The 25,371-nt window shown below is 34.3% G+C and overlaps 1 protein-coding gene across 1 annotated transcript in view; it reads right to left on the bottom strand.

The window, feature by feature from the left end:
- Nucleotides 1–25,371, bottom strand: part of DNTT (DNA nucleotidylexotransferase) — a 71,576-nt gene that overhangs the window by 27,013 nt on the left and 19,192 nt on the right. The window contains exons 6-7 of the mRNA XM_008501994.2: nucleotides 22,773–22,896; nucleotides 21,321–21,453 (exon numbers count right to left, since the gene is read on the bottom strand). Coding sequence (XP_008500216.2) covers nucleotides 21,321–21,453; nucleotides 22,773–22,896 — 257 coding nt within the window. The remainder of the gene's footprint in view (nucleotides 1–21,320; nucleotides 21,454–22,772; nucleotides 22,897–25,371) is intronic.

Here is a 25,371-nt window from a genome sequence, read left to right as displayed (position 1 = left end):
TCTCTCATTCATTCCTGAAGCTTACAAAGGGGAAGGTTGCAGGCTGCAGTCTTTCAATCCCTATCATATACAAGAGAGCAGGGTCCTTACACAGGGCTACAGATGGGCAGTGATATGATCTAGAGATAGCATGATGTTAACTAAGCATCACCCACTTAATTATTAAAACTAAAATTTCAAGCTTCTTTATATTTAACTGAACCTTTTATTCATGATAAAACTGTGGGAAAATATTGATCATGGAGGAAGGAATATGAACTCTTAAATAATCGATATTGGTTAATGTCCTGAGTTAGTTGCATGGAGCTGGATTGTATTTACTAAAATACTACATTGATGATAATATTAGGATTCAGATTTGGCAGATTGAAATAGTTTTAAAAAACATTAATGGAGATTCTTACCCATATAATTTGCAGCCTTTACACAAAATGGAAAAGATCTTTAAGATCTTCAAGTCCTAACTTTACAGAGTTAAGTCCTAAACCAGATTTTTATGCATCACATCTACTTTACATTGAACAGAAAAAAAAAAATCCCATAGATGTGAAATAGCTTTCTGAGAATGACTGCTATCAGGAAACATAGTGAAAAAAATCAGGCCATCAGGAACTGCAGTGCAACTAATACACATCATAAAACTGTTAAGATTTTTTTAAATATTACTTTCCTGGCCATTTTATTTTGTATGGTTGCATTTTGATACAGAAAAAGGAAAATCAGTAGAAGTAATCTCAGACCAGAACTACATGGAGTGGGCCTTAAATAGCAAGTAGAGAACATGCACAAAATACCAGAGGATATAACTTTCCTTTCCTTCCAAAAAGCTCAGATTAAAAGCAATCCAACTGAAATTCATTTGTATAGCAGGCTGGATACTAGTGAAAATGCTGAAAGCCAATATAAAAAAATGCCGAGTTCTTTATTTGTAGAAAGAACAATGGTGATTCATTACATGTTAAATTAAGTGTCCTCTGCATTCTTCTTTTGAGAAATGCAGGGAGGACACCTTTTAGACAGACAACCCGAAGTGATTTGAAAATATGTGAAGCCATTTGAATATTTCCTTGAATATAGATGAGCAATATGCATATAATATCTAGGAAGACCAAATGCAATTGCTGAAGTGATGATTGTGTGGCAATGGAAAAGGGATTAATGTTGCAGAAGATTACACATAGCTGAAAGAATGGTCAAATGGTAATAGAGCACAATGAAGTTTTGTTTAAGCAGCAAAGAGAAAATTTGGATAAGCTGCAGAATCATTCTTTTCAGATATAACAAACAAATAATTTATATGTACTATAAAATGCATGTTCCTGAGGGAAAACTCCAGTAGCCTCAGAGTGCATAGACAAACATATAATTACAGCTATAATCAAACATGCCCACACATGCATACATACTTCAAAGATTTCTTTCTGACTTTTCTAGTATTAAAGCTATATTTTTTACTCTAGGGATTTATCTTTATACTGGGTCTGATTTAACTCCAAGTGTGCTGGCTATGTAGAACTACTTTTTGACATCAGTTGAGTTTTAACAAATAGATATAGCATGGTAATTCTGTCTCTAATAAACACAGTTCTGATTCAGGTACCTCTACTGCCTGTCTCCCAGGTAGACAGAAGAGGGACAGAAATTTTTATTCTAAATCACAGGTAGTCACATGCTTGTGAATTTGCTTATTAAGCAGTCTTTGCTGAGACCTTGCACAAGAGAAGGGAAATTTCTTACAGTCAGCTATTAAAATAATTCTGAGTTACTGTCACTCAAACTATGAAGAACTGAACCTTTTTCTTATAAAAAACCTATTATAAAGAGAGAAAAAAATCTTTAAGCTGGAAGTACTGGAATGTGACAGTGCTACAACTATTACATAGAAAGTAAAATCCTGGACTTTTTCCTAGACAGAGGAGAAAGATTCTGCTGATTGCAAAGTAGTCACAGCTTTCATTCAGAGGAGAATTCTCTTTTTCTGTATTAAAAAAAAAAAAAAAAAAAAAAAAGTTATCTTATTTTTGACAGAACAGGTCTTCCAAGGTGCAATAAAAGGCTGTAGAATTTATTTATTTGAAGTCATTTCCTCAGGAACTATCAATGATATATTCTGATGAACACTGTAAAGAGTGTTAACAGCATAATACTATACCAGTCCATTGCTATCATAAAGGACCAGCCAAACTCTGTACATCACACATAAGCTGTTCTTCAAATCACTGTCAGCTTTAGCTTAGCAGTTGTCCTTTGCATTCCAGTCAGCTCCACATTATCAAAACAACATTTATATTCAACAGTGTCAGAGCAACAGTGTTTCACATACATATAGATTAGGTAGCTGAAAAATAAATGCTCACTGAAGTGTAAAAGCAGCTCAAGCAAACAATCCAAAAACACTGACACAGAGCAGAGACAGTAGAGTGCAGTGAGTACCTGTTTGCAGGCTTAACTCTCAGTGTGCAATGATTACTTTGTCTGTAGAGGGACAGTGGAAGAGGGAACATTCAGCCACAATAAACTAGGGACACTGAAACATGCCAGACTGCCAGCAGCTTCCCTTGATCTCAATGTATATGAGCTTTATACCTCCACCTCAAACATGACAAAGGAATAAGACTGACGATCCCAGAGGCCAGACACCTTTTTGTAGTTCATCAAATTAGGTGGTCAGAAAGTTCATATATACCATTTATCACACAAAGACATACTAAGTTTTCCAAAAGTTTTAGTTTCTGGGATCATAGATATTTCTGATTCCAGAACTGAAAATTCAGGGAAGATTTCCATTGCATGGCTGGGGTAAATAGGAAGAGATCTGTATAGATTATCAGGTTATTTTCTGCAGTGGATAATTATAAATCCTACTTCATAATTTTGCCCATAGTTATTAAAAACTGAATCACTGAGAAGAATTCCTCAACCTTACACTGCAAGTATCTATGGAAAGTGTCCTTTGTTATTTCACACTGAGTGAATAAATCTCAACGCCGTCCACATATTCAGTGAGTCCCTGTTTCTCAAAAAAAAAGTAACATGTCTGAAGTAATAGGAAAACCATGAAGCAAGACCTGATCAGGGCTCTATGGAAGACAGATATGGGCATAGGATTGTATGGCTACTTGAAATAATTTCTGCTCTCCTGGTCTGTTATATGAATTAGATCCTAACTACCTTTGAAGGCAATTTAGTGGTTCCCAACCAGTGTCAAAATTCATTTTCTTTCCCTGTTAATGCCATATAAGTGTCAATGTATTGTAAAACACCTGCTGAGATGAGAAGTACCAGTGTGGGAAAACACTTGCACATTTGGTAGCTGGACTCTAATGTTAGTGCCTGATATTTCTCTCATCCCATTGGACTTAATTTGCACAAGTTTATGAAAATTGAGAGATGAAATATATTCTATATCAAAGAAAATTCTTGAATTCCTGTCTCTTGAGGATTAATTCTTCCCTGACTGTACATCACGGGGCTAATTTGGGGTATAATTAATATCTGTGAGATGGTTTATAGGATGCTGATTAATGTCTGAAAGCAATAATAAAATTAAATTAACTGAAATAAATTCTGCCACTTGCAAAGACAATTAAAATTAAAACAGAATTCATGATATCTTTGACTGAAAAGATACTATGCAGTTATGAGAGATACTCTGACCCATTTTGAGGCAGTTTGTGGGGAAAAAATAATCGCTGTTGTAGCTTTGTCTGCAAAACTACTTCCCCACCTGATTTAATAAAATAATTTTAGATTGTTTCCAAACTGAAAACATAGAGAAAACTGAAACAACGTTTTCCTGGGCAGCTATAAATCAGGCTTCTACAAAAGCCTGAGTTGCCAAAAATAGCATATAGCAGCTTCTTCACCTAGCCAATAATGCAAGAGAAAATCAGCTGAATAATGTAAGTATTCAGCAGAGATTCACAGGTGTCTCCTCTGGGAAAGGTTCTTGAGGGTGGACATTTCATTAAAATGCTACTTTTCTTGCCCAGCATATCATTAACTATAATTCACCCAGGGCAGAACACGTTTTCCATAGCTGTGCAAGCTACTTGTAATCCAGTTCTGCAATGAAGCAGCAATGGACAAAACCTTTTCCCTTTAGAAGAAGAAATTTACATGGCATAAGGGAATATAGCTTATTGTTGATACACAAAACAAGTAGTTTTTCTTTCTTAATTATTCAGCAAGATATCACTTCTATGGAGCATCAGCACCTGCTGTTCAAGGAGATTTTTAGGGAAAAAACCTAACAATGCAGAGAATGCACCACTTTAAAGGTCTTTCTTGTATTGGGTCAGGACAAAGAAATGTCACCTGCAGTAGCAGAAGGGATCACAGATCTGGATATTTATTTCTGCTCTGAGGTTGAAGATCACTGAAGTGAGGAGAATCAGTGCAAAACCAGCACAATACCACTTAAATCTTACTTAAAAACCTCATTTCACCCTCAGTGACTGCATAGCCTCAAAAATGTATGGAAATCTGTGCAGTTCACATGGTCTTACTAAATGCACTTTCACAGACCAAGTGCATGTCATTCTGTGCTTGACTGTGTGTTTCTTGCTCTTTGACCCAAAAGAAACTTAGACACTCTTTCGCAGAGTACAAGACACCTGGGTACTCCTCTTCATGTCATGCCAATGTCTTTTTTCAAGCCTTACTTTAAGGGATGTGACTTTAATGCAGTGAGAAGAAAAAATAAAAAAGAAATAGTTATTCAGAACTGCTAAATGTATCCATCGATCATTTACCCACTGATCTTAAAAAGCTTTATCAGATTACCTGCATTAAAATTATTTAATGGGTAAAAAAAATTAAAAATGCAAAACATTGAAAAAATTTATTTCTCTTTCATATGTAGGGAATGAATGGCGAATGGCAACTATGTGTATTGGTTACAATATTGGTTAGCCAAATAGCTATTTCAGAGCTTATTCAGTTTCAAATAAATATGCATAAGGATTCTTTTATACATGGATACCTAAGAAAAACATTCTGTTGTGGAACATTATGAACAGTCAAGGTCAGAATGAACAGAACCAATGAACAGAAAGGTCAAAATTTGAAGATCCAAAAAAAAAAAAAAAAAAAATCAAACCATAAAACCTTATTCCACAAACAAAAGCATTACAGACAATCTGACTGACCTATCTTTGTATGTGTTATCTTGAGGAGGGCCACTTATTACCCAACTGCTGAAAGTAATTCCCTTCAATTTTAACTTAAACTTCAGGGCTGCTAACAAGAAAACAAAAGAAAAAAAATGTGTGATAAAAACAGAAGCAGTTAAATTCCAGCTAAATTTATCACACTCCACTGAACTTTTTTACAAAAGTAGTACTCTACCAGCCTAGTTTCTACTGAGACAGCAAAATAATTCCAAGTAGGAATTTACTCACCTATTCTTAATCAGGCAGTAGGGCTATCTCTATGTATTATAGTAGTTGTACTCCCTAAATGGCATTACTGTCTTCCAGCTTTTCTTGATATAAGGGCCTGAATGTGGCTGTCACCAATTATACTGAGATGTTGTATATTTACCCCATTTTGGCTTGCACACAAGACAACTTTCTGCTACTAACAGCTCTAAACTCTCTGAATTCTATATTTGAAGTAAATTCACTATTCCACCAACTAGAACAAAACTATGCTTGAGTTCTGAACCACTGAGAGTGGCTGTGTCCATTTCATGTAAATAATGCAACTATACCTGGAAGATGTCCATATAATTTCAAGCTTTAAAAACTTATGAAATGTACCATACCAGTCTGTCACAGTTTTATTTAAAGTCATCAAATACATTGCCAAAGTCTTGCTTTTGCTGTCTTGGCAAATCCTTTAAATTACACTGCATTCCAATCAAGCATTTCAAATGGCATCACAGAAACTTCCTGCATACATAAATTTTGCTGAGTGACAATCAATGGCAAGTCAAAAACTCTCCAAAACTGTCTGAAGATACACACTCCAATGAGTAGTGATGTGGATCTGGAATCTCATATATTCAGCTGAAATGTAAGAGTATGCAGATGACACTTTAGTCTTAAAATATCCATCTAGTTTCTCATGTGTAAAACCTACTGTCAGCGTATTCTATAACATGCAGCAAGTTTTTTCATTCTTAAGAAGCAGACTGTATGACAGTGGTACAGTATCTTTGGTTACCAGAAATTGCAAAATTTTAATTATTCTGAAATCTGCAAGGAAAAAAAAAATTATTCCAATATGTAGCAAGTACTGAAGAATCAGATTTACTGGAGTTTATTTTTATTATTTATATTTTTGTTATTTGTAAGAGCAGGCATCTCAGACAGCTTGAAATACCTATTCTCTTTTGGTCTAGTAAATCAGACTTAACAAAGGTTTAACAGAGACTTTAGAATTATGCACAGTGAGACAAGGAAATTCAACTTCCTCTACTTATGAAGAATATAAGGAATAGATCAGCAGACTCAGAAATGGCAGCTGTTCTGTGAATTCTCAGATGAAGTAAGAAAAATCAACTCTCGCCTCCCCCCCAAAAAACAAAAAACCAACACAAAACCCACTCCAACAAAGAAAAAAAATGTAGAGAAAATTAACTCTCCTGCTCTCCAACAATAAATCAATGATGAAAGGAGATGGTTAAATATTAAAGGAGATAGTTAAATAAGAAAAAAGATCCTGCAACAGAGGCAGTTTTCACTTACTAATTTTTTCCTATCCAAGAAAGAATTGCTTGGTTCAGAATTATACTTCTATTCTACTTAATCAGACTATCATTAATAGATATAGGCTAATATTAAAGAGATTATATTTTGAAAGAAAAAAGAAAAAGGTATTTTTCTGTAATAAAATTAACAAATTATTTTATAGCATCAATTTTTGCTCTATTGAAGCTTTCTGGTGGTTGAATGGAAACATGCGTTCAGTCCCAGTTCCTTCTATTTCTCTTTATCTTATTCTCTTTGGAGTCTCAAATAGATTATTCCTTTGTTATGTCCTTTGTAACAGAAACTTCCTTCAAAATGTTCTTTTTCATGCATGTCTACTTTGACATTTCCAAATTTCAAAACATTCACTTTAAGCAATTTAAAAGACAATATTAATGTGTATGCAAGGAAGAAAATGTGCATTTTCAGACTGTGTTCAGCCTGCGTTCGCTTTCTTGGCAATGATGAGATAGTCTGCAGAATCAAACTAAAATAAAAATAAAGGTTTCTGTTTGCTTCCTGCTCAGTGGTATTGGAATTATATTAATGTGACAGATTTTCTATAAAAATTTCTTGAACTAAAAAAACCAACAACAAAACAAACAAACAAACCAACAAAAAACAACCAAACAAAAAAATTTTTAAAAGGAAAGAAAAAAAGAAAAAAGGTGGTTATGAAAAACAACCCTCAAAATACCACACAAAATCTAACATAGGACTAAGACTTCTATTTGAGCAAGGTGTGCAATGACTGAGGAATGCAATTAATTGTTCATGTGTCCGGGTTGGTTACAGGAACATGAGAAGCTGATTCATGATGCTGAACTTCCTAGTATTTTGCAGCAATGTGTATAATTCTACTTTAGTTGTGAATACTTCAAGATACTGTGTTAATATATTCCATGGAATAGATATTCTACTGGAATATCTATTGGAATTCTAATTTAATATCTTCTAACTTCAAACTGAACAGCTGTTGCTAAATGCATGTGAGTTTGAGTCTAGCCTTTCTATCATGACACTGAAGTTTTACTCAAATACTTCTGAAAAAATAACACACTGTTTAATCTTCAAGCATGTGTATGGTCTGTGTAGTTTTAATGACATTGCTCACTCACATGAATTTTTAGACTGAACTTCTGAGTCTTTCCAGGACTGGACTGACATATGGGTTTTCTGTACCTACACTTATTTAGGAATTTTACAGAAGCACAAGCTTGAGAAAAGGAAACTGTGTTCTTTTGAGAGCTCAAGAAAATTTGGCTTGTGTAATCTACTACTTCTAAGGGAAGAAGACTTTACTATTAACCTATAGGATATATTTAAAAAACTAGACTTTAACCGATAAAATAATATTTACTATTTAAATGAACATAATTTATACCAGAATTATGAGATGCAATGAGTTTTCAAACAGAAATTGAAATTTAGAACTTGCCTACTTGGTCTACATCGATGTTTTGCCAGGATAGCTGTGGTGTGTGAATTCACACTGGTCACCAGCAGAAACCATTGTACCCTTTGGGCTGATATAGGCTATTCTGTTTGAGAAAATAATTTAAACTCTACAGGCAAAGGAATACTGCATCTCCACATGGAAAGGCTGCCAAGATATTCTACAAGTATAAGCATACCAGAAAAGCCTTTCAAAGTGTAGACAAACCCGTCACTAAACCTACCTTCTACCTTAAGTAAATCTCTCCATAGTGAAATCTCTTTACCCTCCTTTACTAAATTCCCTTGCTCTGCTTCAAGACATGATCCTCCATCAGTCTGAGGAGCTCATGAAGCTGGTTCAGTTGATTTAATCCTAAACTGAAAACTTCTCTGATTACTGTTACCCAGCTTCCTTAATTCCCAAACCTTGGCAATTAAATACTCTGTTTAAGAATATAACTTTCTAGTGCTCTCTCTATGCCCTTTTTTCCTGATTTACGCATTATAAAACACATTATAAAGCCATAAATTTTTCAAAGTCTCTCACAAAGAATTAGATGTGTTATATTTCTGTATACTCTTGTTCTGACTTCATTCTGAATATAATCTTTACTTTTTTAACATGCAGTATTGTGTGACCTTAGTTATTGAGGCATTTAGTTATATATTTTTATTTCTTTCAGTGAAATGTGAAGATTCATTTCCTGGGTTACCATTTCTTGCCAGTTCAAATTCTAAACAAAAATCTTATCAAAAGCATCCTTCTGTTTTGTCATGATTAAGCTGAAATCAATGTTAAGACATAGAATGTACCACATTTCATTTATCATATTTGAATGCTGGAGATATGACTTACATTTACTAAGGCTGGATGTACTACTATTTATGGTAGTAATGCAAATAGATACCATAATATCAGCATTTAGAGATTTCATAAACAACAATGTTCAAAGAGGATATAATACTGGACAGAGTAACCTCTGCAACAAGATTAAATAATGAGGAATGGTTGCTGTGTTTACCCACCAGAGTTGTGCCTAGGTGTGAGAAATACCAAGATAAAAAGGCAAATTTTCTGCAGCCTTTGATTATTAATATAACATGCAGAGTGTAAGGTTAGTAATTTATGACCTAACACAAGTTTATAAAGTTGGATGTTAAAACACATAATCCATAATATCCATAAAATCCATAATTCATTTAAATGTTGTTGTTTTTGTTGACCTCCCATTTAGCCCCAAGAAGTTTCATAGAACAGCTGGCATAGCTGATGTTTATCAGTGTCTATTTCAATAGGTTTTGCTGCTCTCTATTTAATGCTGATTTTTCATTCTTCAAAAAGATTGATTGTAATATTTCCATTCAGCTCTCCCAAAGCAACTAAAAGAAACATTTCTGGCTTTATATTATAATCAAAACATTTCCTACATGATTGACTTTTAAGCTTTTTAGTCTTTTCCTTTTTATCTGATGTGTAGAAAATGTCCTGTCTGACTCATACAGTAAAAAAAAAAAATATTTAGCCAGCAGTTACCTCCTCATTATCATGTCCCATCACTAGCATGATCATGTCACACTTGATTAAAATAATCTGTCTACTGTTGCCCACAGGGATGTGCAAAACATACGCTCTGGTTGCTCTAAGCATAATACAAGGAAGGTAATGCTTTCAGCTTTTTCTGGTATTCTCTACCTGGAGAATGTAATTCTTTGCTTACACCGTCAACCATTTTTATAGCAACTAACTAGACTGTAACAAATTTAGACTTCTGCTGAAGAGTAAATCAACAATCGATAAACTCTACTATAAATATCCTGTTTTCACACCAGCTTTCTAGGAATTTGTTTCTGCAAGCTCTGAACTGTCTGGCATCTGAGCCTATTCTTATATTGCAGCTTCACATTCCCCTAAATATATTCCACTATCCTAATATTCCTCCTTACACCTAATGCTCTGGAACTTTTAGAAGGCTTTTGCTTACCAGTTTTATGTACTATCATGAATATATTTTACTCTGTAGCTATTTATTTGTGAAACAGCCCAAAAACCCTAGATGCTCATCCATTTAAAGCAAATACTATTCAAGTAGTGTATTTTAAATATCCTACCTCAACATACTTTCTGCCCTGTGTATTAAAAATAGACTGTTTAAATTTACTGGCTGAGTATTTGAGAAATCCATGCATGATATTAGCTGTCTTCATGCAAAATGTTTATAAGAGACACCCTAATTATTGTGACTTTTCAGACCGGTACTTAAGAAGCTGATGCCTCCTGGGAATACCCAAGTAGAAGGCAAAAAAAACAACCAACCATAAAAAAATCATTGATGGCTGGAAAATATGTGCTGCTGTTCAATTTTGCTACAATTAGAGTTGATAGTTTATTCTGCCTAATCAGTCAATCTATTAGTTTCATTGACTAATCAATCAATCAATCCTCATTGATTTAGGATATAGCAGAGTTGTTAGGAAAATAAGAGAAAGAAGAAGGAGTTGTATTGACAGTTAAATATAAATGGGAAAGAAATGGTTTAATTCAAGTTGTCATTTCAATTTCCTGGCCAAAACCTGAATCAAAATAATTCAGTGGTCTGGAAATGGCATTGTAACACTTCATGGAGGTTTCTGTGCCACTGACTGTGTCTTCCATGATGCACATACCTCTGTCTTCAGGTGAAATGACACAATTTAGTATGAAACATCCATAGTTAAATCTCATAATGAAAGAGAAATTCTGACTAAGGAAATCAATTCACAAAAGAAATAAGAATTACTTTTTTAATGGCTCCTGTCAGGTAATAGAATGGCACTCTTTTCATCTCTTCAATGAAGAATTGAAAATTATCACAGAACACAAACAATACTTAGAAAGACTTCCACACATATTTTTCAACTAAACTTTCAACTAAATTAGGTCATAAATGTATGATCTAATCCATTCACTATCTTAATTTCTGGACACAGAGATTTTCTGTAACACCATGTATATGTTTTGGCTTGCAATATTCACATTGTCAGCATCCACTTCCATTAAATCTCTTCCCAAGCAGTAATACAAAAATTATCCTGTCCCCAAGGTATTGAAAAAAACAACCAACCATTCGTATAAAGCCACTAAAATAAAACTGAAAAGAAAATTAATAAAATTGAATTTAGGCTTTCTTACACACAATGAAGCATGTGATACAACCAAAACTTGCTGATATTCATATTGCCTCTTTCTTATTCCTCTATCTAATATCAGGAGTATGAAAAAGAATGAATCTGCAAACTATTGGAGTGCTACTTTATGCACTTCAAGTTAACTGCAGCACATGTAACTTGACTCTGCTACAGAGAAGTTCTAAGGGTATTATCACTGATCTTACACAATAATTTCTTGTAAAGAACTACTTATCATTGCCTCTACATATTTTAAAAATGAAGCTCACTCAGCCTGTGAATACATCTCTGTACATGTTAATGTTAGGTACCAATTATTTGTACAGCTTCCTTTTAATCAGAACAGCTTTTATTCCCCCATGACATATCATATTAATCTTCTCCCCAGCTGGCAACATATTCATAGAGCAATAATTCACCCTTAGTGTAGGAAGCAGATTTTCCAGTTTATAAAATAATACCAATAAATCAATTTAAATACATGATTTGTACCATGCAACCTGCACTAGATTGTCTTTATAGTAATACTTGAGGCCATTGGACTTGATGTGATTTTTTTTTTTTTTAATGAAATGCTGTTCTATTCAAACTCTAACATCACCAATACCTGTGTGCTTTGCAAAAGATCTTTAGGGATTTTATTTAATATATGCTTTTTACACTCTGAAAAATTACTTCCAATATTTGTATATTGGAAGCATAATGTATCTGGGACAGTTGTGTTCAAGGAATGACAGAGTATTTGCCCTTCCAAAAAGTACCACAGAATTATTTTCAATATGGGCCATACCAGAACTTAGTCATTTACATGTTACTTTTTCATTATACTAACTTTAACCAGTTCTGCATATGGTAATCATTCTAAAATGCTGAATGGATAATCTTAAGTAAAACTCATATATAAAAAAAAAAATCACAATTTTTATTTTAAATCTTTTTAAATGTGAGTGCCCAGTAGGATACAGGCTATTAGCTATATTTCATTAATCAATTTGGACTATAAATAGTTGTATTATAATCCTATTCTATTAATTTTCAAAACATGCACTTTGGCAACCCTGTCTAGAAAATTGTGTAAATAGTGCAAAAGCTGTTTAAACATTTTTTAATTTTTCATGGAGCTTAGAGCTGGAAGTACTGTTATTCCCACTGACAGCTGTCACCACTTCCTTCCACCCAGGTGAGTTTAATGAGCCGGCCATCACGAGAACCTGGCATCTGTTTCAGAACTAGTTTACACGAGAAACCAAGCAACTTCTGGACAAGTTTATAAGCTGACACTCACATGAGCAACCATAACAGCAAAACTGAAGACATTGAAATCTTCTCTAGCTACTGACAATGCCATTCTCTTGCACTTTGATATGCAAAGCAACTGGAAATGATACTATGGTGTCTGAATCATCTTCAGCTCAGCGCTTCTGCACAACATACATGGCAGATTGCTTCCCATGCTAAGCAGGAAACCCAGAAGCCTCTTTCCCCATGCTTGCCCCCATACATAGTGGAGGTTCCATCACAGTAGGCAGTCTGTTATATAGGTTTTGAAAAACTGTCATCCAGAAATGCTAACAAATATCAAACAGAATCATTGAAACATCAAAGATGCTTTTGAACAAATTATAGTAGGTTTCTAAAAAATTCTATTTTTTTTGTGTGTAAGTAGTAGACTTACACTTATTATGTTGTAAACACTAAAATAATCCATGAAATTATTGAACAAAACCAGATTACATTAATACAGAATGAACAGATTAAAAAAACTTGGAAAATTTGCAAATACTTTTTAGAGATAAGATTATTTGTAAGATACCAGAATCAATTTATGAAGAACTTCTACATTTTTAGCTCACTGTTTTTCTTTTTCTTACCATTTTCTAAAATGTTTTCATTGTATAACTTACTAGAAAATAATTTTCTTTCTTCTCAGTCATGCATCTTTCTTAAAATCTTTAGTCGACCTTTTTGAGTTCTTAAAGTTAATTCACATACCAAAGATGTTGCCATATTTACTTTTTTCATGTCTGGACATTATTAACGAACACAGCATAAAAACTGTTGTTCCTTTGACATTGCATCTTAATAAATGGATTAAATGAGCTTTGAATATCAATACTTAACCATTAAAGAGAGATCTTTATTTGCTTAAAATGTATCAGATCTGCTTAATCTAAAAAGCTAATTGAAAAGGCTGTTCAGGTCAGCTGTGATATTAGAAGACAACTGAATCACATTTAATGCTACTTGAAGGATGTGAACAGGCTAGAAAAAAAACCTAAACCATGGTCATTAAAATTTAATTTGACTTGGTGAAGCCATTGACATTTTGGTTTGACGCAGTGGCAAGCATGCTGAAAAATTTTCCATATAATTCAGAAAGCCAGAATTGTCAAATGGCTGACCCTTATGTACCAAAAAATTATTGAAAGTGATCTTAAAGGGCAACTCAGGAAAAAAAAATAGAAAAATTACTTGAATACCATGATGAGCTGTCATTCTGTTCTTTCTTCATATATATTGAAAGTCTTCCTATATAATTAGACGTCATATACTGGTAGGCAATAAGTTAACCATGAGTAAGTATTTTGTCCTTGTGGCCAAGAGAGCAAATAGGATGCTGAAATGCATTAGGATGACTGTGGCCAGTAGTTTGAGGGAGACCAGCCTCACTTTATTCTGTCCTTGTGACACCACATCTGCAGTAACATGTTCAGCTCTGGACTCCCCAGTTCCATAGAGACAGGGAATGGCTGGAGAGAGTGCAGCAAAGGGCAACAAAGATGACTGGGGAACTGGAGTATGTCTCTTATGAGGAAAGGTTGAGAGAGCAGGGTCTGCTTAGCCTGGAGAGGAGAAGGCTGAGAGGAGACCTTACCAATGTGTATAAATATCTGAAGAGCAGCTGTAAGGAGGATGGAATGAGACTCCTCTCGGTAGTGCCCAACAATAGGATAAGGGACAACGGGCACAAACTGAACCACAGGAAGTTCAGTTTAAACATTAGAAAAAACTTCTTTACTGTGAGAGTGACAAAGGAGTGGAACAGGATGCTCATAGAGGTTCTGGAATTCCCTTATCTGGAGAAATTCAAAACCCATCTGGATGTAGTCCTGTGTAATGTGTTCTAGGCAGTCCTGCCTCAGCAGGGGTTGGACTAGGCCATCACTAGAGGTCCCTTCCAACTCTGATGATTCTGTGGTGTGTATCATTACTGTGTATCATACACATATCTGCATACATAAGTTATCTGGTCACAGCAGGTTTCTCTCTTACTCTGTCTCACTTCTATGTCATTGTTGCTGCTTTTAAAGTTTTCCATCTTACCACATCTATCAACAGGACCCTCTGTAAAAGAACATTTCTGCCTCTGGTAATGGTTAAGTTGATCTGTGTAGTTATCAGCCTAAAATGGAAACTTTTATATACTATTTTAGAATAGCTTTCATAGTAAAAAGCATTCTATTTAAAATTAGTGGTCAAAACAAGTTAGAGATTTGTCAACTTTAATCTTGTTATTGTGCAAGAAGTATCTGCATCTTTAATATAAATTCTTGCATTTTTCTGTTAATTGCAAGCTTTGGTTTTCATTTTAACATTGATTATCATATCTGAATATCAAATTAACAAAACACTACTTTTGTATGAATTCTAAAGAAATATTTTTTTTTAAGACAATGCCTTATCTTACTGCTGTTAGTGGACCTTTGGCAATGTTACTTTACCTCCATCAAGTAATGCCTTTGTAATTTGAAAATGCCAGTATTCCTTAGACTTTGTATAACAACAGATACTGTAAATAGCACAAGGCAGTCACCAGTTCAGTGGTTTTTAAAAACTGTGCCAGTTTCATAAGGAAACTTTGTCTGGAATTAAAATGGTGACAAATCTGATCATATACCAGTACATAAGTAAAGTTTAAAATTGATTGCCTGACAAGGAAATAGATTACCTCTAGTTTCAGTATGATTTTTTTCTAGTTAAGTTAAACAAAATGCTAATACAGAAGGCTTCATTGTCATATTCTTAAAATAATGTGATCTTGGATGAAGGAGAGTTTTTGAAAGATTTTGAAATTATACACTGTGCTGAGTTCAGCAGTCCCATGAATCCTTAAAAAATATTTCTTGCCCATGGGTCCCAAATACCTTATTCATCAGCTTTTACTCCATGATTCAGCCATGATTCAGCATGGCTAATAATGGATGAAATGAGAAGAAAAATAATAAAGGTCTAATGAAAAAAAGAAATGTCTAAATATTATTCTAATAGATTATTTCCTAAATGGACTTGCCTAGCTATTAATTCAAATAAAAACATTTTATCCTTTTGCCACTTATTTTTTAATGAGTTACAGAAAATTAGAAGCAAAAACTAGTGATTACCTCTCTTCTTTCCTCATTGTAGCACCTGTGACTCCTGCCATAGAATGTTTTTATTCAGTGCATCCCAAAACCTCAAGATCAAACACTTCTACGCTTAAAGGGTTTGGTAATGTGAAGTTGGTTTACTGACCTCTAAAACCAACTAGATCAGATGAGAACATCTCTGGTTTGAAAACCTTATGCAAAGTAGACTACAGTTTACCAGATGCGAAGCTGTGCCCGTGAATGATATCCACAGTCTCTTCAATGTGAGTTGCCAGATTCTTCAAGGACCTAGTTAAATTAGTGTGTGAAAACTACCATATCAGCTCAAGTATTCAGTGAGCAGCTTGCTCACAGCTGCTTTGCAGCAGATTTGTCCCTGTCAAAACAAAATAACAGAAGATAAAATTTTTGGTTCTATAACAGCAGCAGAAGAAAGTGAATGGAAATTACAGTATATGGACTTGAGCAGCTGGGTGCAGCCTGTATCTTCCCTTATTATAGTTTGATAACTGTATCTAAGAATAGCATATATGCAAAGAAACACTGTAATAACAAGGTGTGAGGAGAATAAGGAACCTCTGCATAGAGTTTGTTTAAAAACTTAATGAAAGCAACTTTTGCTTAATTTGAATTTGCTTAATTTTGTTTAGCTTGAAGTCTGGTACTGTTTTAATCCTTGATCTTAACAAAGATAGGAAGAAAATTGGTATTAGGATTTAAAAAACATTTCTTTCTCTGAACATAGATTTGGAGTCACACCAGTTGTTCTAGCTGAACTGTAGAACTTCTACAGACTGCTGAGGAATACTTTCATTGGGAGTACCCTCTACGAAAAAGTCAAACAGAGGTTTTTATAAGAGTTTATCAAGGAATTCACTCAAAGGCCACATGACTATCTTAGTTATATAAACCACAAAATCTTGAGTAGATACCAAGATACTGAGATTTATAATACTTTTTATACACTCTACCTCATATTCTCCCATTTGTGAGCATGTTTCTATATAGTCAGATAACTGTGATTTCAGATGCATTACAGAAGTCTTATTTCCAAAATGAATGTGTCATAATAACATTAGTTATTCATTAGCATGTGATCCTGTAAAATACTCTCTGAAAGTTTTTCTCTGATCCTTTTATTTTATTTCTGAGACTGAAAGGAAGAAAATATTTAAATTATTTTCTTGATACAAAATAGGAAATTCAGAGTCCTGTGCTCTGCCATTCCTTTATGCATTCCTTTGCCTTGTAGAATATGTCACTGTACATTGCAAAGAAACTTTTGTATTGTACAAGAGCGTGGTAGTGCTGCCTGGCAAATACACTTGACCCTGTTCTTTGCTGTCTTCATTGCTTTTCTATGAACAATTTTATCTTCAAATGTTACAAAGCCTCAAATTCTGACTTCTAAATAAAATATAAAATTCAAGCAAGGAGACAGTGATCTACAATTAGGCCTATGTTAAAACACAGTTCTATAAGACAGTGCTTGTCATCACTAAAAATCCTGCAACAATGTTAATATTACTACTAAATAGTATTAAAACATTTATAATAGGAATTGAATTTTCTGTAATATTCATTAATATAGCAAGAGAATGTTGTTAGTACTGACAAAACTTTAATTCTCTGCACAGAATAATACTACATTTTTAGTAACCAAGAAAAAAAATATTTATTAAGTCCTCAGTTTAACTAGCATTTAAAACTGATAACAAATGTTAGCCTAAACTATGGTCCTGCCTTGGAGATACTTGAGACACAGTGCATACTCATCCAGGGCATCATGTGTTAAAATTAAGTTTATTTTCTCCCTATTTCAGGACCTCTCTATAACTTAGAGCTGGAAGGAAAATTTCACTTTCAATGGCTTTTGTAATCTGTAATATGAGTTGCTGATTCCCCCCTCAGAATTTGTCTCACTAACTTTGAGAACACTCTTAAGTCTCAGCGATTCAAAATAAGAGAGGGTGAGCACTGAAAATATGCTATGCCAATTCCTGATTCAAATAGACTGCACAGTAAGTTCAGTCTTTCTGATAGCATTGTCCATGGTATGCTTTACATTGCATTGTCAGAATCTTCAATACTTCTTCTCTACAGTATAGCTGATAGGCCTCCTGAGATCAACAATGAAAGGCATTCCACACCATGTGGGTGTGATTTATTTCATAAGCATAATTGTTCTACTTCTGTATTTCCATGCATTTCAGTGTTGTAATTTCTATTTCAAAATGGCCCTAATAAACGTCAGTAAAAGAATTTCTCCTGACCTCTCACATGAAATAACACCAACTGAAACTCAAGAAATATCTTTTACAGGCATATAGTTAATTCTTTCTGTAGGGGACTACCAAAGAGAAGACTCATCCAGATTTCATTAATTTATTCATTTCTCCAGAATAATTTCAGATTAGGCACATACTTAAGGGCTGCCACTGCAACCCGTTGTTTCAGATACTTTTGGATCTTTAGATTCCTTTCTGGATTCAGATAGCTAAAAAGAGGGCTGCCTTCAGCCAAATACACTATTTTGCCACTTTCGACCAAAGATCCAAGGAAAGCACTTGTGATTAAAGATGTTTTATGATCTAGAGTTTGTCAAAGGCAGTCAGAAAGATGAAAGAATCAGAGAGAAATAGCATTAAACAAGTAGCAGACACTGGAGTCTCCTTCAGTAATATGACCCTAGAGAAAAGGTAAAAGAGAGAGTCTGGGGCATAAGTTGAAACAAGAGGATGTTAGAGCAAAAGAGGAAATAAGCTGTACACAAAAGATCAGAAAAACAGGTCTTGGTATGTTCTCAGTAAGATTGTGTCAGCTTTTCCAATTTTCATTCCTTACTTTAACAACTATGGGTCTGGTATTTTGGTTAAACCCCACAGAGTCAAAATAGTAATTCGATTTTCACTTCCTGTCCATGGCGTACTTTTTTCCCTGAATCTCCCCAATATTCTGAATTAGAAATACACAACCAGTACTACATAGTCTGCAAATGGGTAACTACTGGCTTAATTCTGCTTCCTTGACACAACCAGTTAACAGTGTCAACACCATCTCCAGATTATCAGCCAACCCTGTGCTCAAAATATCCTATTATATTCAAGACTCCATCATTTTCATTGTCCTGCATCCATCCTAATCTCTATTTTCCTGTTGCTAACATACAGCTGTCAGCCAAGTCTCTTCTTGCACTTGTGATTGCAATTTTCAAAATTCAAGGAATCTAATGAAAAAGGTTTAGTAATTCAGCAAATATATCCTGCCATGCATTTGTTTGATAAGTTGAGAAAAAAAAAGCTGACATTCCTGTAGTTCACCTCTGATGTACTGAATCATCATCAGTGCAGACTGATAATGGAAGTTCTGCTCCTCGTAATTCATCCATTTCTCATGCATGGTAAGGTTTATGAGGCTCCTGACTTTAAACTCTCAAGTTTAATCTGGAGGAACTCAATAAACTTCTTATTTTTTTTCAAGTTATACAAAAAAAATAAAGAACAAGATAAGTTTGGGTCCCGGGGAATTAATAATGAACTGTTTTTTCCTCTTACGTTAGTAATATGCAAGGTTTAGTATGAGATAATCAAGTCATTTGACTATAAAAGTTAATAAAATTTGCCAACTTCTTTTATTAAAATATTACTTAATAATGAAAGAAACATATAATAATTTGTTAACTGAAAACTGTGAGCTAATGTCAGTATCTTAATACATACTTCATGCTGATGAATATATGAGACAGGAAAAAAGACCAAGATGTATTTGACTCTTTTGCAGTTCAGTAATTAAAATATAGATGCCTAAAGAAGGTACTTCAACCCATTTAATCACATGTTCTACAAATCCAACACTGCAGCATTTGTTTTCCATGGTCTGGTAAAATACTATTTAGGACTCGAATTTTAAACCTTTTTTTAAAATATATTATATGGATATTTAAAGGAGCATATTTAATATTTAGGATTACTCACTGAAGGCATAATTAGATACTTGAATAATTTGTCTTCCAGTTTGGCATGCCCATTTAAAGATATAAAAATTTATTCTTAACAAAAAAAGAGAACAGCTATTGTATCCCCCTGAAAAATTACGTAAAAAATTGGGTTTAAATTTGATGCATGAGATTCGATTTTTGCAAAAATTATGCTGTCAACAAAGTTCACAAATGCATCATATCAGAAGAAACCCAGAACTTTGAGTTTAATAGCAGTTTTGTTCCTGCAGCTCTCTGACCCACATAGACATGTGCTGATCAGTAATATCCAAGTTACTAACATCACAAAGTCCCTGACTCATTTGCATCAGTGTGACCAGATTGCCAACACACGTGTCTTTAATAAGGAGTCATGGAATGATGAAGTTTTGATTATAAAGTTTTAATTTGTTCTTACACCTCTGACCAGGATTCGTGTTTGAGCCTAAAATTTCTCATTGAACATACTTCTACAGAAATTATGTAGCTGGTGGCTGCAGACATTCTTACAATAAGTATGGGCTGTACAAGAGATAATTATAAACATCATGAGGTCTCACAAAGGTGGTAAGATACATTGATCACAGTCACTGTGCATGTATACACCAATTACAAGTTGTATAAGGTCTTTATCACAGGAGTCCATACAGGCCCATCCAGCCTCACAATAATGAGCTGCACAAGTGATACATTATTTATTACATTAATTATTAACATTTGTCTGTCTCTTGCCTTTATACTAGTCTTAGTTGCATGGGTGATAGAACTGTTTATTTTGAATTCAAAGAGAATACTTTAAAGTGTTTTTGAAAACTATTTTCATATTAAACAGATACTCAAAGTTTCACAAATTAACAAATTAAGCACAAGACACTTAAGGAGCTTACTCGAGATTTTTTTTGTTTATGAACATGCCATGTACTACAAATAGTGACATAATGGGGCACCGAATACAGAGCAAGGAATCCAACACTCCGGAAGGCTGTTCCCTGCCTCAATACTTCAGTGTAAAGCTCTCAAGCAAGCACTGAGAGAATGAACTGTGTATGTGCTGAGCAAGTTTCAGGTTTGGTTTTACAGAGCGAGACCAAAAGCTTTTGGAACAAAAATCACTCAGGAAAGAGCTTCTGAGATCAGCCTATGTCTACAGAAGTTAGTGTATATGCAGTTTAGTCAGTCCTCCATATCCATCTAGGTCAGTGTTTATTGCAAAGTATACTTCTAGCACTAAAAACTCTGCCTTAGCACATTCCAATCTCATGTGAAGAAGCTCTCTTAAAAAAAAAAAAAAAACACACCAAGATTGCCTTAAAGTTGTATCTTTTTCCAAGCATGGCCTTGGAGATAGTTTCAGTTTTGGAAAACCAGAGCCATGAAGAGAAAAATATTCTCAGGTATGGTATGTGATCTAAACATAATTTTTTCAGCAAGATACTCTTAGGTAGACGTTTTTCTGACAAACCAACCATCTCTAGTGATACTACTCAGGAAGCTGGGAATGTCATAAGATTGCTCTCCCATTTGATTAAAAAAAATGAAAAAAATCCAACATCAAACAAAATAACCATTAAAAATTAATGCACACTTTCCCACTAAGCTTCTTTGATTTTTCTAATACAAAAACATCCTTTTTGTTTACCTGAATAAAACAGCCCAGTGATCACATTTGTTTTCACTCACCTCCTGAAACCACCCGTTATTGTAACTAGAGCATCTGGCCGAAAGGTACACACTGCTTTCTTGACAATCAAGCTTACTGCATCCGCTTCTGCCTTAGATACACAGCTAACAAGGTCCTCATAGTAGAGAAACCCTGGAAATCAAAAACAAAAAAGTGCTGATCACTCTGTGAATTACTCAGTGTCGTATATGCCCCATGAGAGCTATACACCTCTCACCAAGCAGTTGAGACACACAAACTGTACCACAGGCAAGAGAATCCTTTCTAACATCAATTAAGAAATGCTTGATCTTGAACCTGAAATGAAAATTTAGTTCAGGACATGTTGTGGAAAAACATACATTTTGATTTAGCCTCTTCAGGATGTTTTTTCTTCCATACCACCATTCCTGGAGTCATCCTCTTACCTGTGGTTTTAGGGACTGCAGGCAAGAGACAGCCTCTTAATTCCATCATATTTTTCTGCATAGTTTATGCATACTTTTGTTGTCATGATTTTTTTAGAAATTGAAACAGCATTTGCTATGTGAAACAACATAGCAGTCAGGATAATTGCTCCACTTGCCAAGACCCTGAATATTTATAAATTTTTCTGACTTCCCCACCAGCTCCCATCAGTAGCATTTCTGCACATAATACTATGAAGGTTCTTTCCAGAAATGGTGATGTTCTACCCAAGTACAGGGCTCAGAGGTATGTCAAATACCTCAGCTATCTTAGTGTCTGATCACAGAGCTTGTCTCAAAGGAGCCCGGTCGTGCAGCCTGCTTCACTTTCTATGATATATCAAAGAAAAAAGGACAAAGGAGCTTGAGCGTGGTCAAGCAAGGAGTTCCAAGGTGATGCTAAGCTCATGGGTTTAATGCAAAAATATGTTTAGTTTCGTTTAATGTCATGCTATATAATCTCCTTTTCTTAATGTAACTGATCCCTTTGTTTAAATTAGTTCCTTTATTTAGGCAAATGGCACACACACAACCAGTAATCTAGGGAGGAGCAACATTATTCATTTGACCATATTTAACACTTTAAAATTAAGATGTGAAAGTTATTTTACAAGTACTTTATTAAAAGCCTTGATTTATCACAAAAATAGAGCTTCCTTAAAGGAGAGATATCTCCCCTGGAAAATAGCTCTTGGCTTTCCTAATGTAATTTTTTCATGAACTGTGTAATAATGACCCATTAATTGTTTTCTGTGCATGAGATTTTATTTGCTATCTGTGTTAGTAAATAAAATAAATATGCATATTTGTGTGTTTTGAATAACACAATTTTACATTAGCTCTGTTAGCCAAAAATATTACTTAAAGATAATAATTCAATGTTCACAAAAAATTCAATGTTCAACAAGAAAATGGATGTATAAATGAACTTTTCCTCCTTCTCTGATTCTGTTAGCGGGTTCTTTGAGCACTAAATTACAAATTTTCATAACAATTTCTCCTTACCTGCTTTCTGCATTTTTGACAGCTTCAGGGTCTTGAGTGCTTTTACCTCTTCCAGAGTTCGTAAACCCATTCTGTACCATTTCTCGGATGTCTTCACTCCTACTCCAAACACTGAAGTAAATTGCTAAAGTCAATAGAAAAAAACACATTTTAGTGTTGTGAAGGAGCCGTAAATTAAACATAGCTAGGTAACAGTAAGGTTTCACAGGAAAAATACTGTGTATATTTTATCCTATGTTGAAGATAAATGATACTACAACACAAACATAGAGTCAGCTTCCTCTCTTTGCATAGCTACATTGAACAGACAATTGATTTTATACAAGGACGGTTGTCATTAAAGGGAATTCTAAAAAATACAGTAGTAGCCCCTGTATCTCTATGTGATTTACCTAACTGGACAATTTCAACTTAGCTTTAAATAACGATAGATTTCTTTATCTTCAGTTCATTTCTTATTAGAAATAAAAACAATAATGTTAAGTAACCGGATTCCCTTACACAGATTGCATAGAATAAGAGATGTCCCAAGACAATCTTCCTAATTTGACTGTCATGATTTTGTATTACATACACTGCCAGCACTCAGTCATACACATGATGTTGGTGTTGCAGCACTCCCAAGAGCTGGAACCAGATGAAATTCTGCACCGAGGGCAATGGGTCTCAGTGGTGCATGGAAACAGATGGTAACTACATAAGGACAACTAATATTTGCTTATACTCCATTCTCAAACAATTATGATTGGAGGTCATGCCAAATACTGTTTTCCAAAATGATATTCAATCTCAAGCATGAAAGGTAACCTTCGTTTGCTTGCATATTAGGAACAGCCTTGCAATTCTTCAGTCCCCACATGACCCAAGCTAAATTTCTATGCTTCCTTGAGGAAATGGCCAGAAGTTGCACCAGGGGAGGTTTTAGGTTAGATTTTAGGAAGAATTTCTTTACTGAAAGAATAGTCAGGTGCTGGAATGGGCTGCCCAGGGCAGCAGTGCAGTCACCATCCCTGAAGGTATTAAAAAACATCTAGATGTGGCACTTCAGGACACGCTGTAGTGGGCATGTTTTTTTTCTGGGTTGATGATTGGACTTGGTGATCTTAAAGGTCTTTTCCAACTGTGACAATCCTGTGATTTTGCAAGTGAAAATTTCAATGTTTTTCCCACTGGGAAAAAAGAAAAACAACAAACAAACAAACAAAATAAAAACCAGCCAACCAAAAACAACAACAACAACAACAACAACAACAAAATAAAACAAAGCAACAACAAAACAACAAAAAAACCACAAAAATATCCAAACAAACAAAAAACAACCCAAAGCTACCAGTCTCTTAAGTTTTAGTATGAACATATTCCATTTATTCTGAAGTAATTTTGTACTCTATCTTATTCCATGAAAGAATGTAAAGCAAGAATGTCACAGTTGTAAGCATTAGTCAGTGGATCAATATCTCAGATAAACAGGGATATGAAAGCAAGAGAGGAAACTTTTATGCCTGCCCAAAAGCACGTTCTTTATGTTCAGTTTGTCAATACTGAAGCACTCAATAGCTTCTTTGTACTTTTAAAGAATTCAATGAGCAGCTACGCAATACATGAATATATGTTGCTGAATAACTGTTATTACATCTACAGCCTCTGAATTCCCACCATGCTAGCTTTATTTTGAGTTGTATAATGAGATTAATAAATTAGAAAGAATTAGATAAAGAGAAGAATGAAGGTCTTGGATAACACTGAATTACCCTACATTTTTAATATAATAGATGAAATTACCTACTCTTTGTCTGTACCATGGGTGTTTATGAAAGAATGTGATTTTTTAAAATACTCAGACTGTTATCTTTTAATGTTTTTGCTAGTGTTAAAAGATTTTCAAAAGCGTCTATTACTGGGTTTAGAATAATTCCAAGAGACTTAATTAATATTGGGCTAGAGAACTAAAGAAAATGATTTCTATACCACTGTTCAAATTATTAGGGAAAAAAAACCACATTTTTTTTCAAACCCACCATTATTATTCAGTATATTTATAGCTGTCAATTTAGAGACAATTTAGAGACATTTTTAGAGATTAAAAATGCAGATAGAAAAGATATTATTCCAGTAGATATTTTTTCTGTCAGAGAATTTTCTGAATATTTAAGAAATTAGAACTGCAGCTTTTATGTGTTTTAGATTCCTTGTAACTATGAAGCAGTGCAGTGAGAGTAGTGTTTATCTCATTTGTTCAGTTGTGAATGCTCTTTCTCAGTTGGTGAAAGTGGATTATATGAACTTGTCCTCTGCAGCATCCACTTCCATAGAGGCAAACTGCAGTGTTCTTGTAATCTACATGTAAAACAGACTTTGTAATGTATTTCAGTTGTTCGATAACTGGGGTACTGGGACCAGCACTTATGTTTTAAGTCCTGATGAGTGATTTGCAGCAGTTACTGGAACCATGCTAAGTAGTAAAATTTATAAATTCACTAATATTATGGGATTCTTCATAACTTCCTTAGAAACCCATAAAAAGTTGTTGGGAAAAACTGGATACAGCCAATTTAGCCAAAATGATGAGACTGCTCAACTAACAAGAGAGCCAGGTAGG

The sequence above is a fragment of the Calypte anna genome, chromosome 6, assembly GCF_003957555.1.
Source record: "Calypte anna isolate BGI_N300 chromosome 6, bCalAnn1_v1.p, whole genome shotgun sequence".
In the NCBI taxonomy this organism is placed as follows: Eukaryota; Metazoa; Chordata; class Aves; order Apodiformes; family Trochilidae; genus Calypte; species Calypte anna.
Note: the sequence above shows the minus strand (reverse complement) of the source record. Positions and strands in the feature narration are given on the sequence as shown.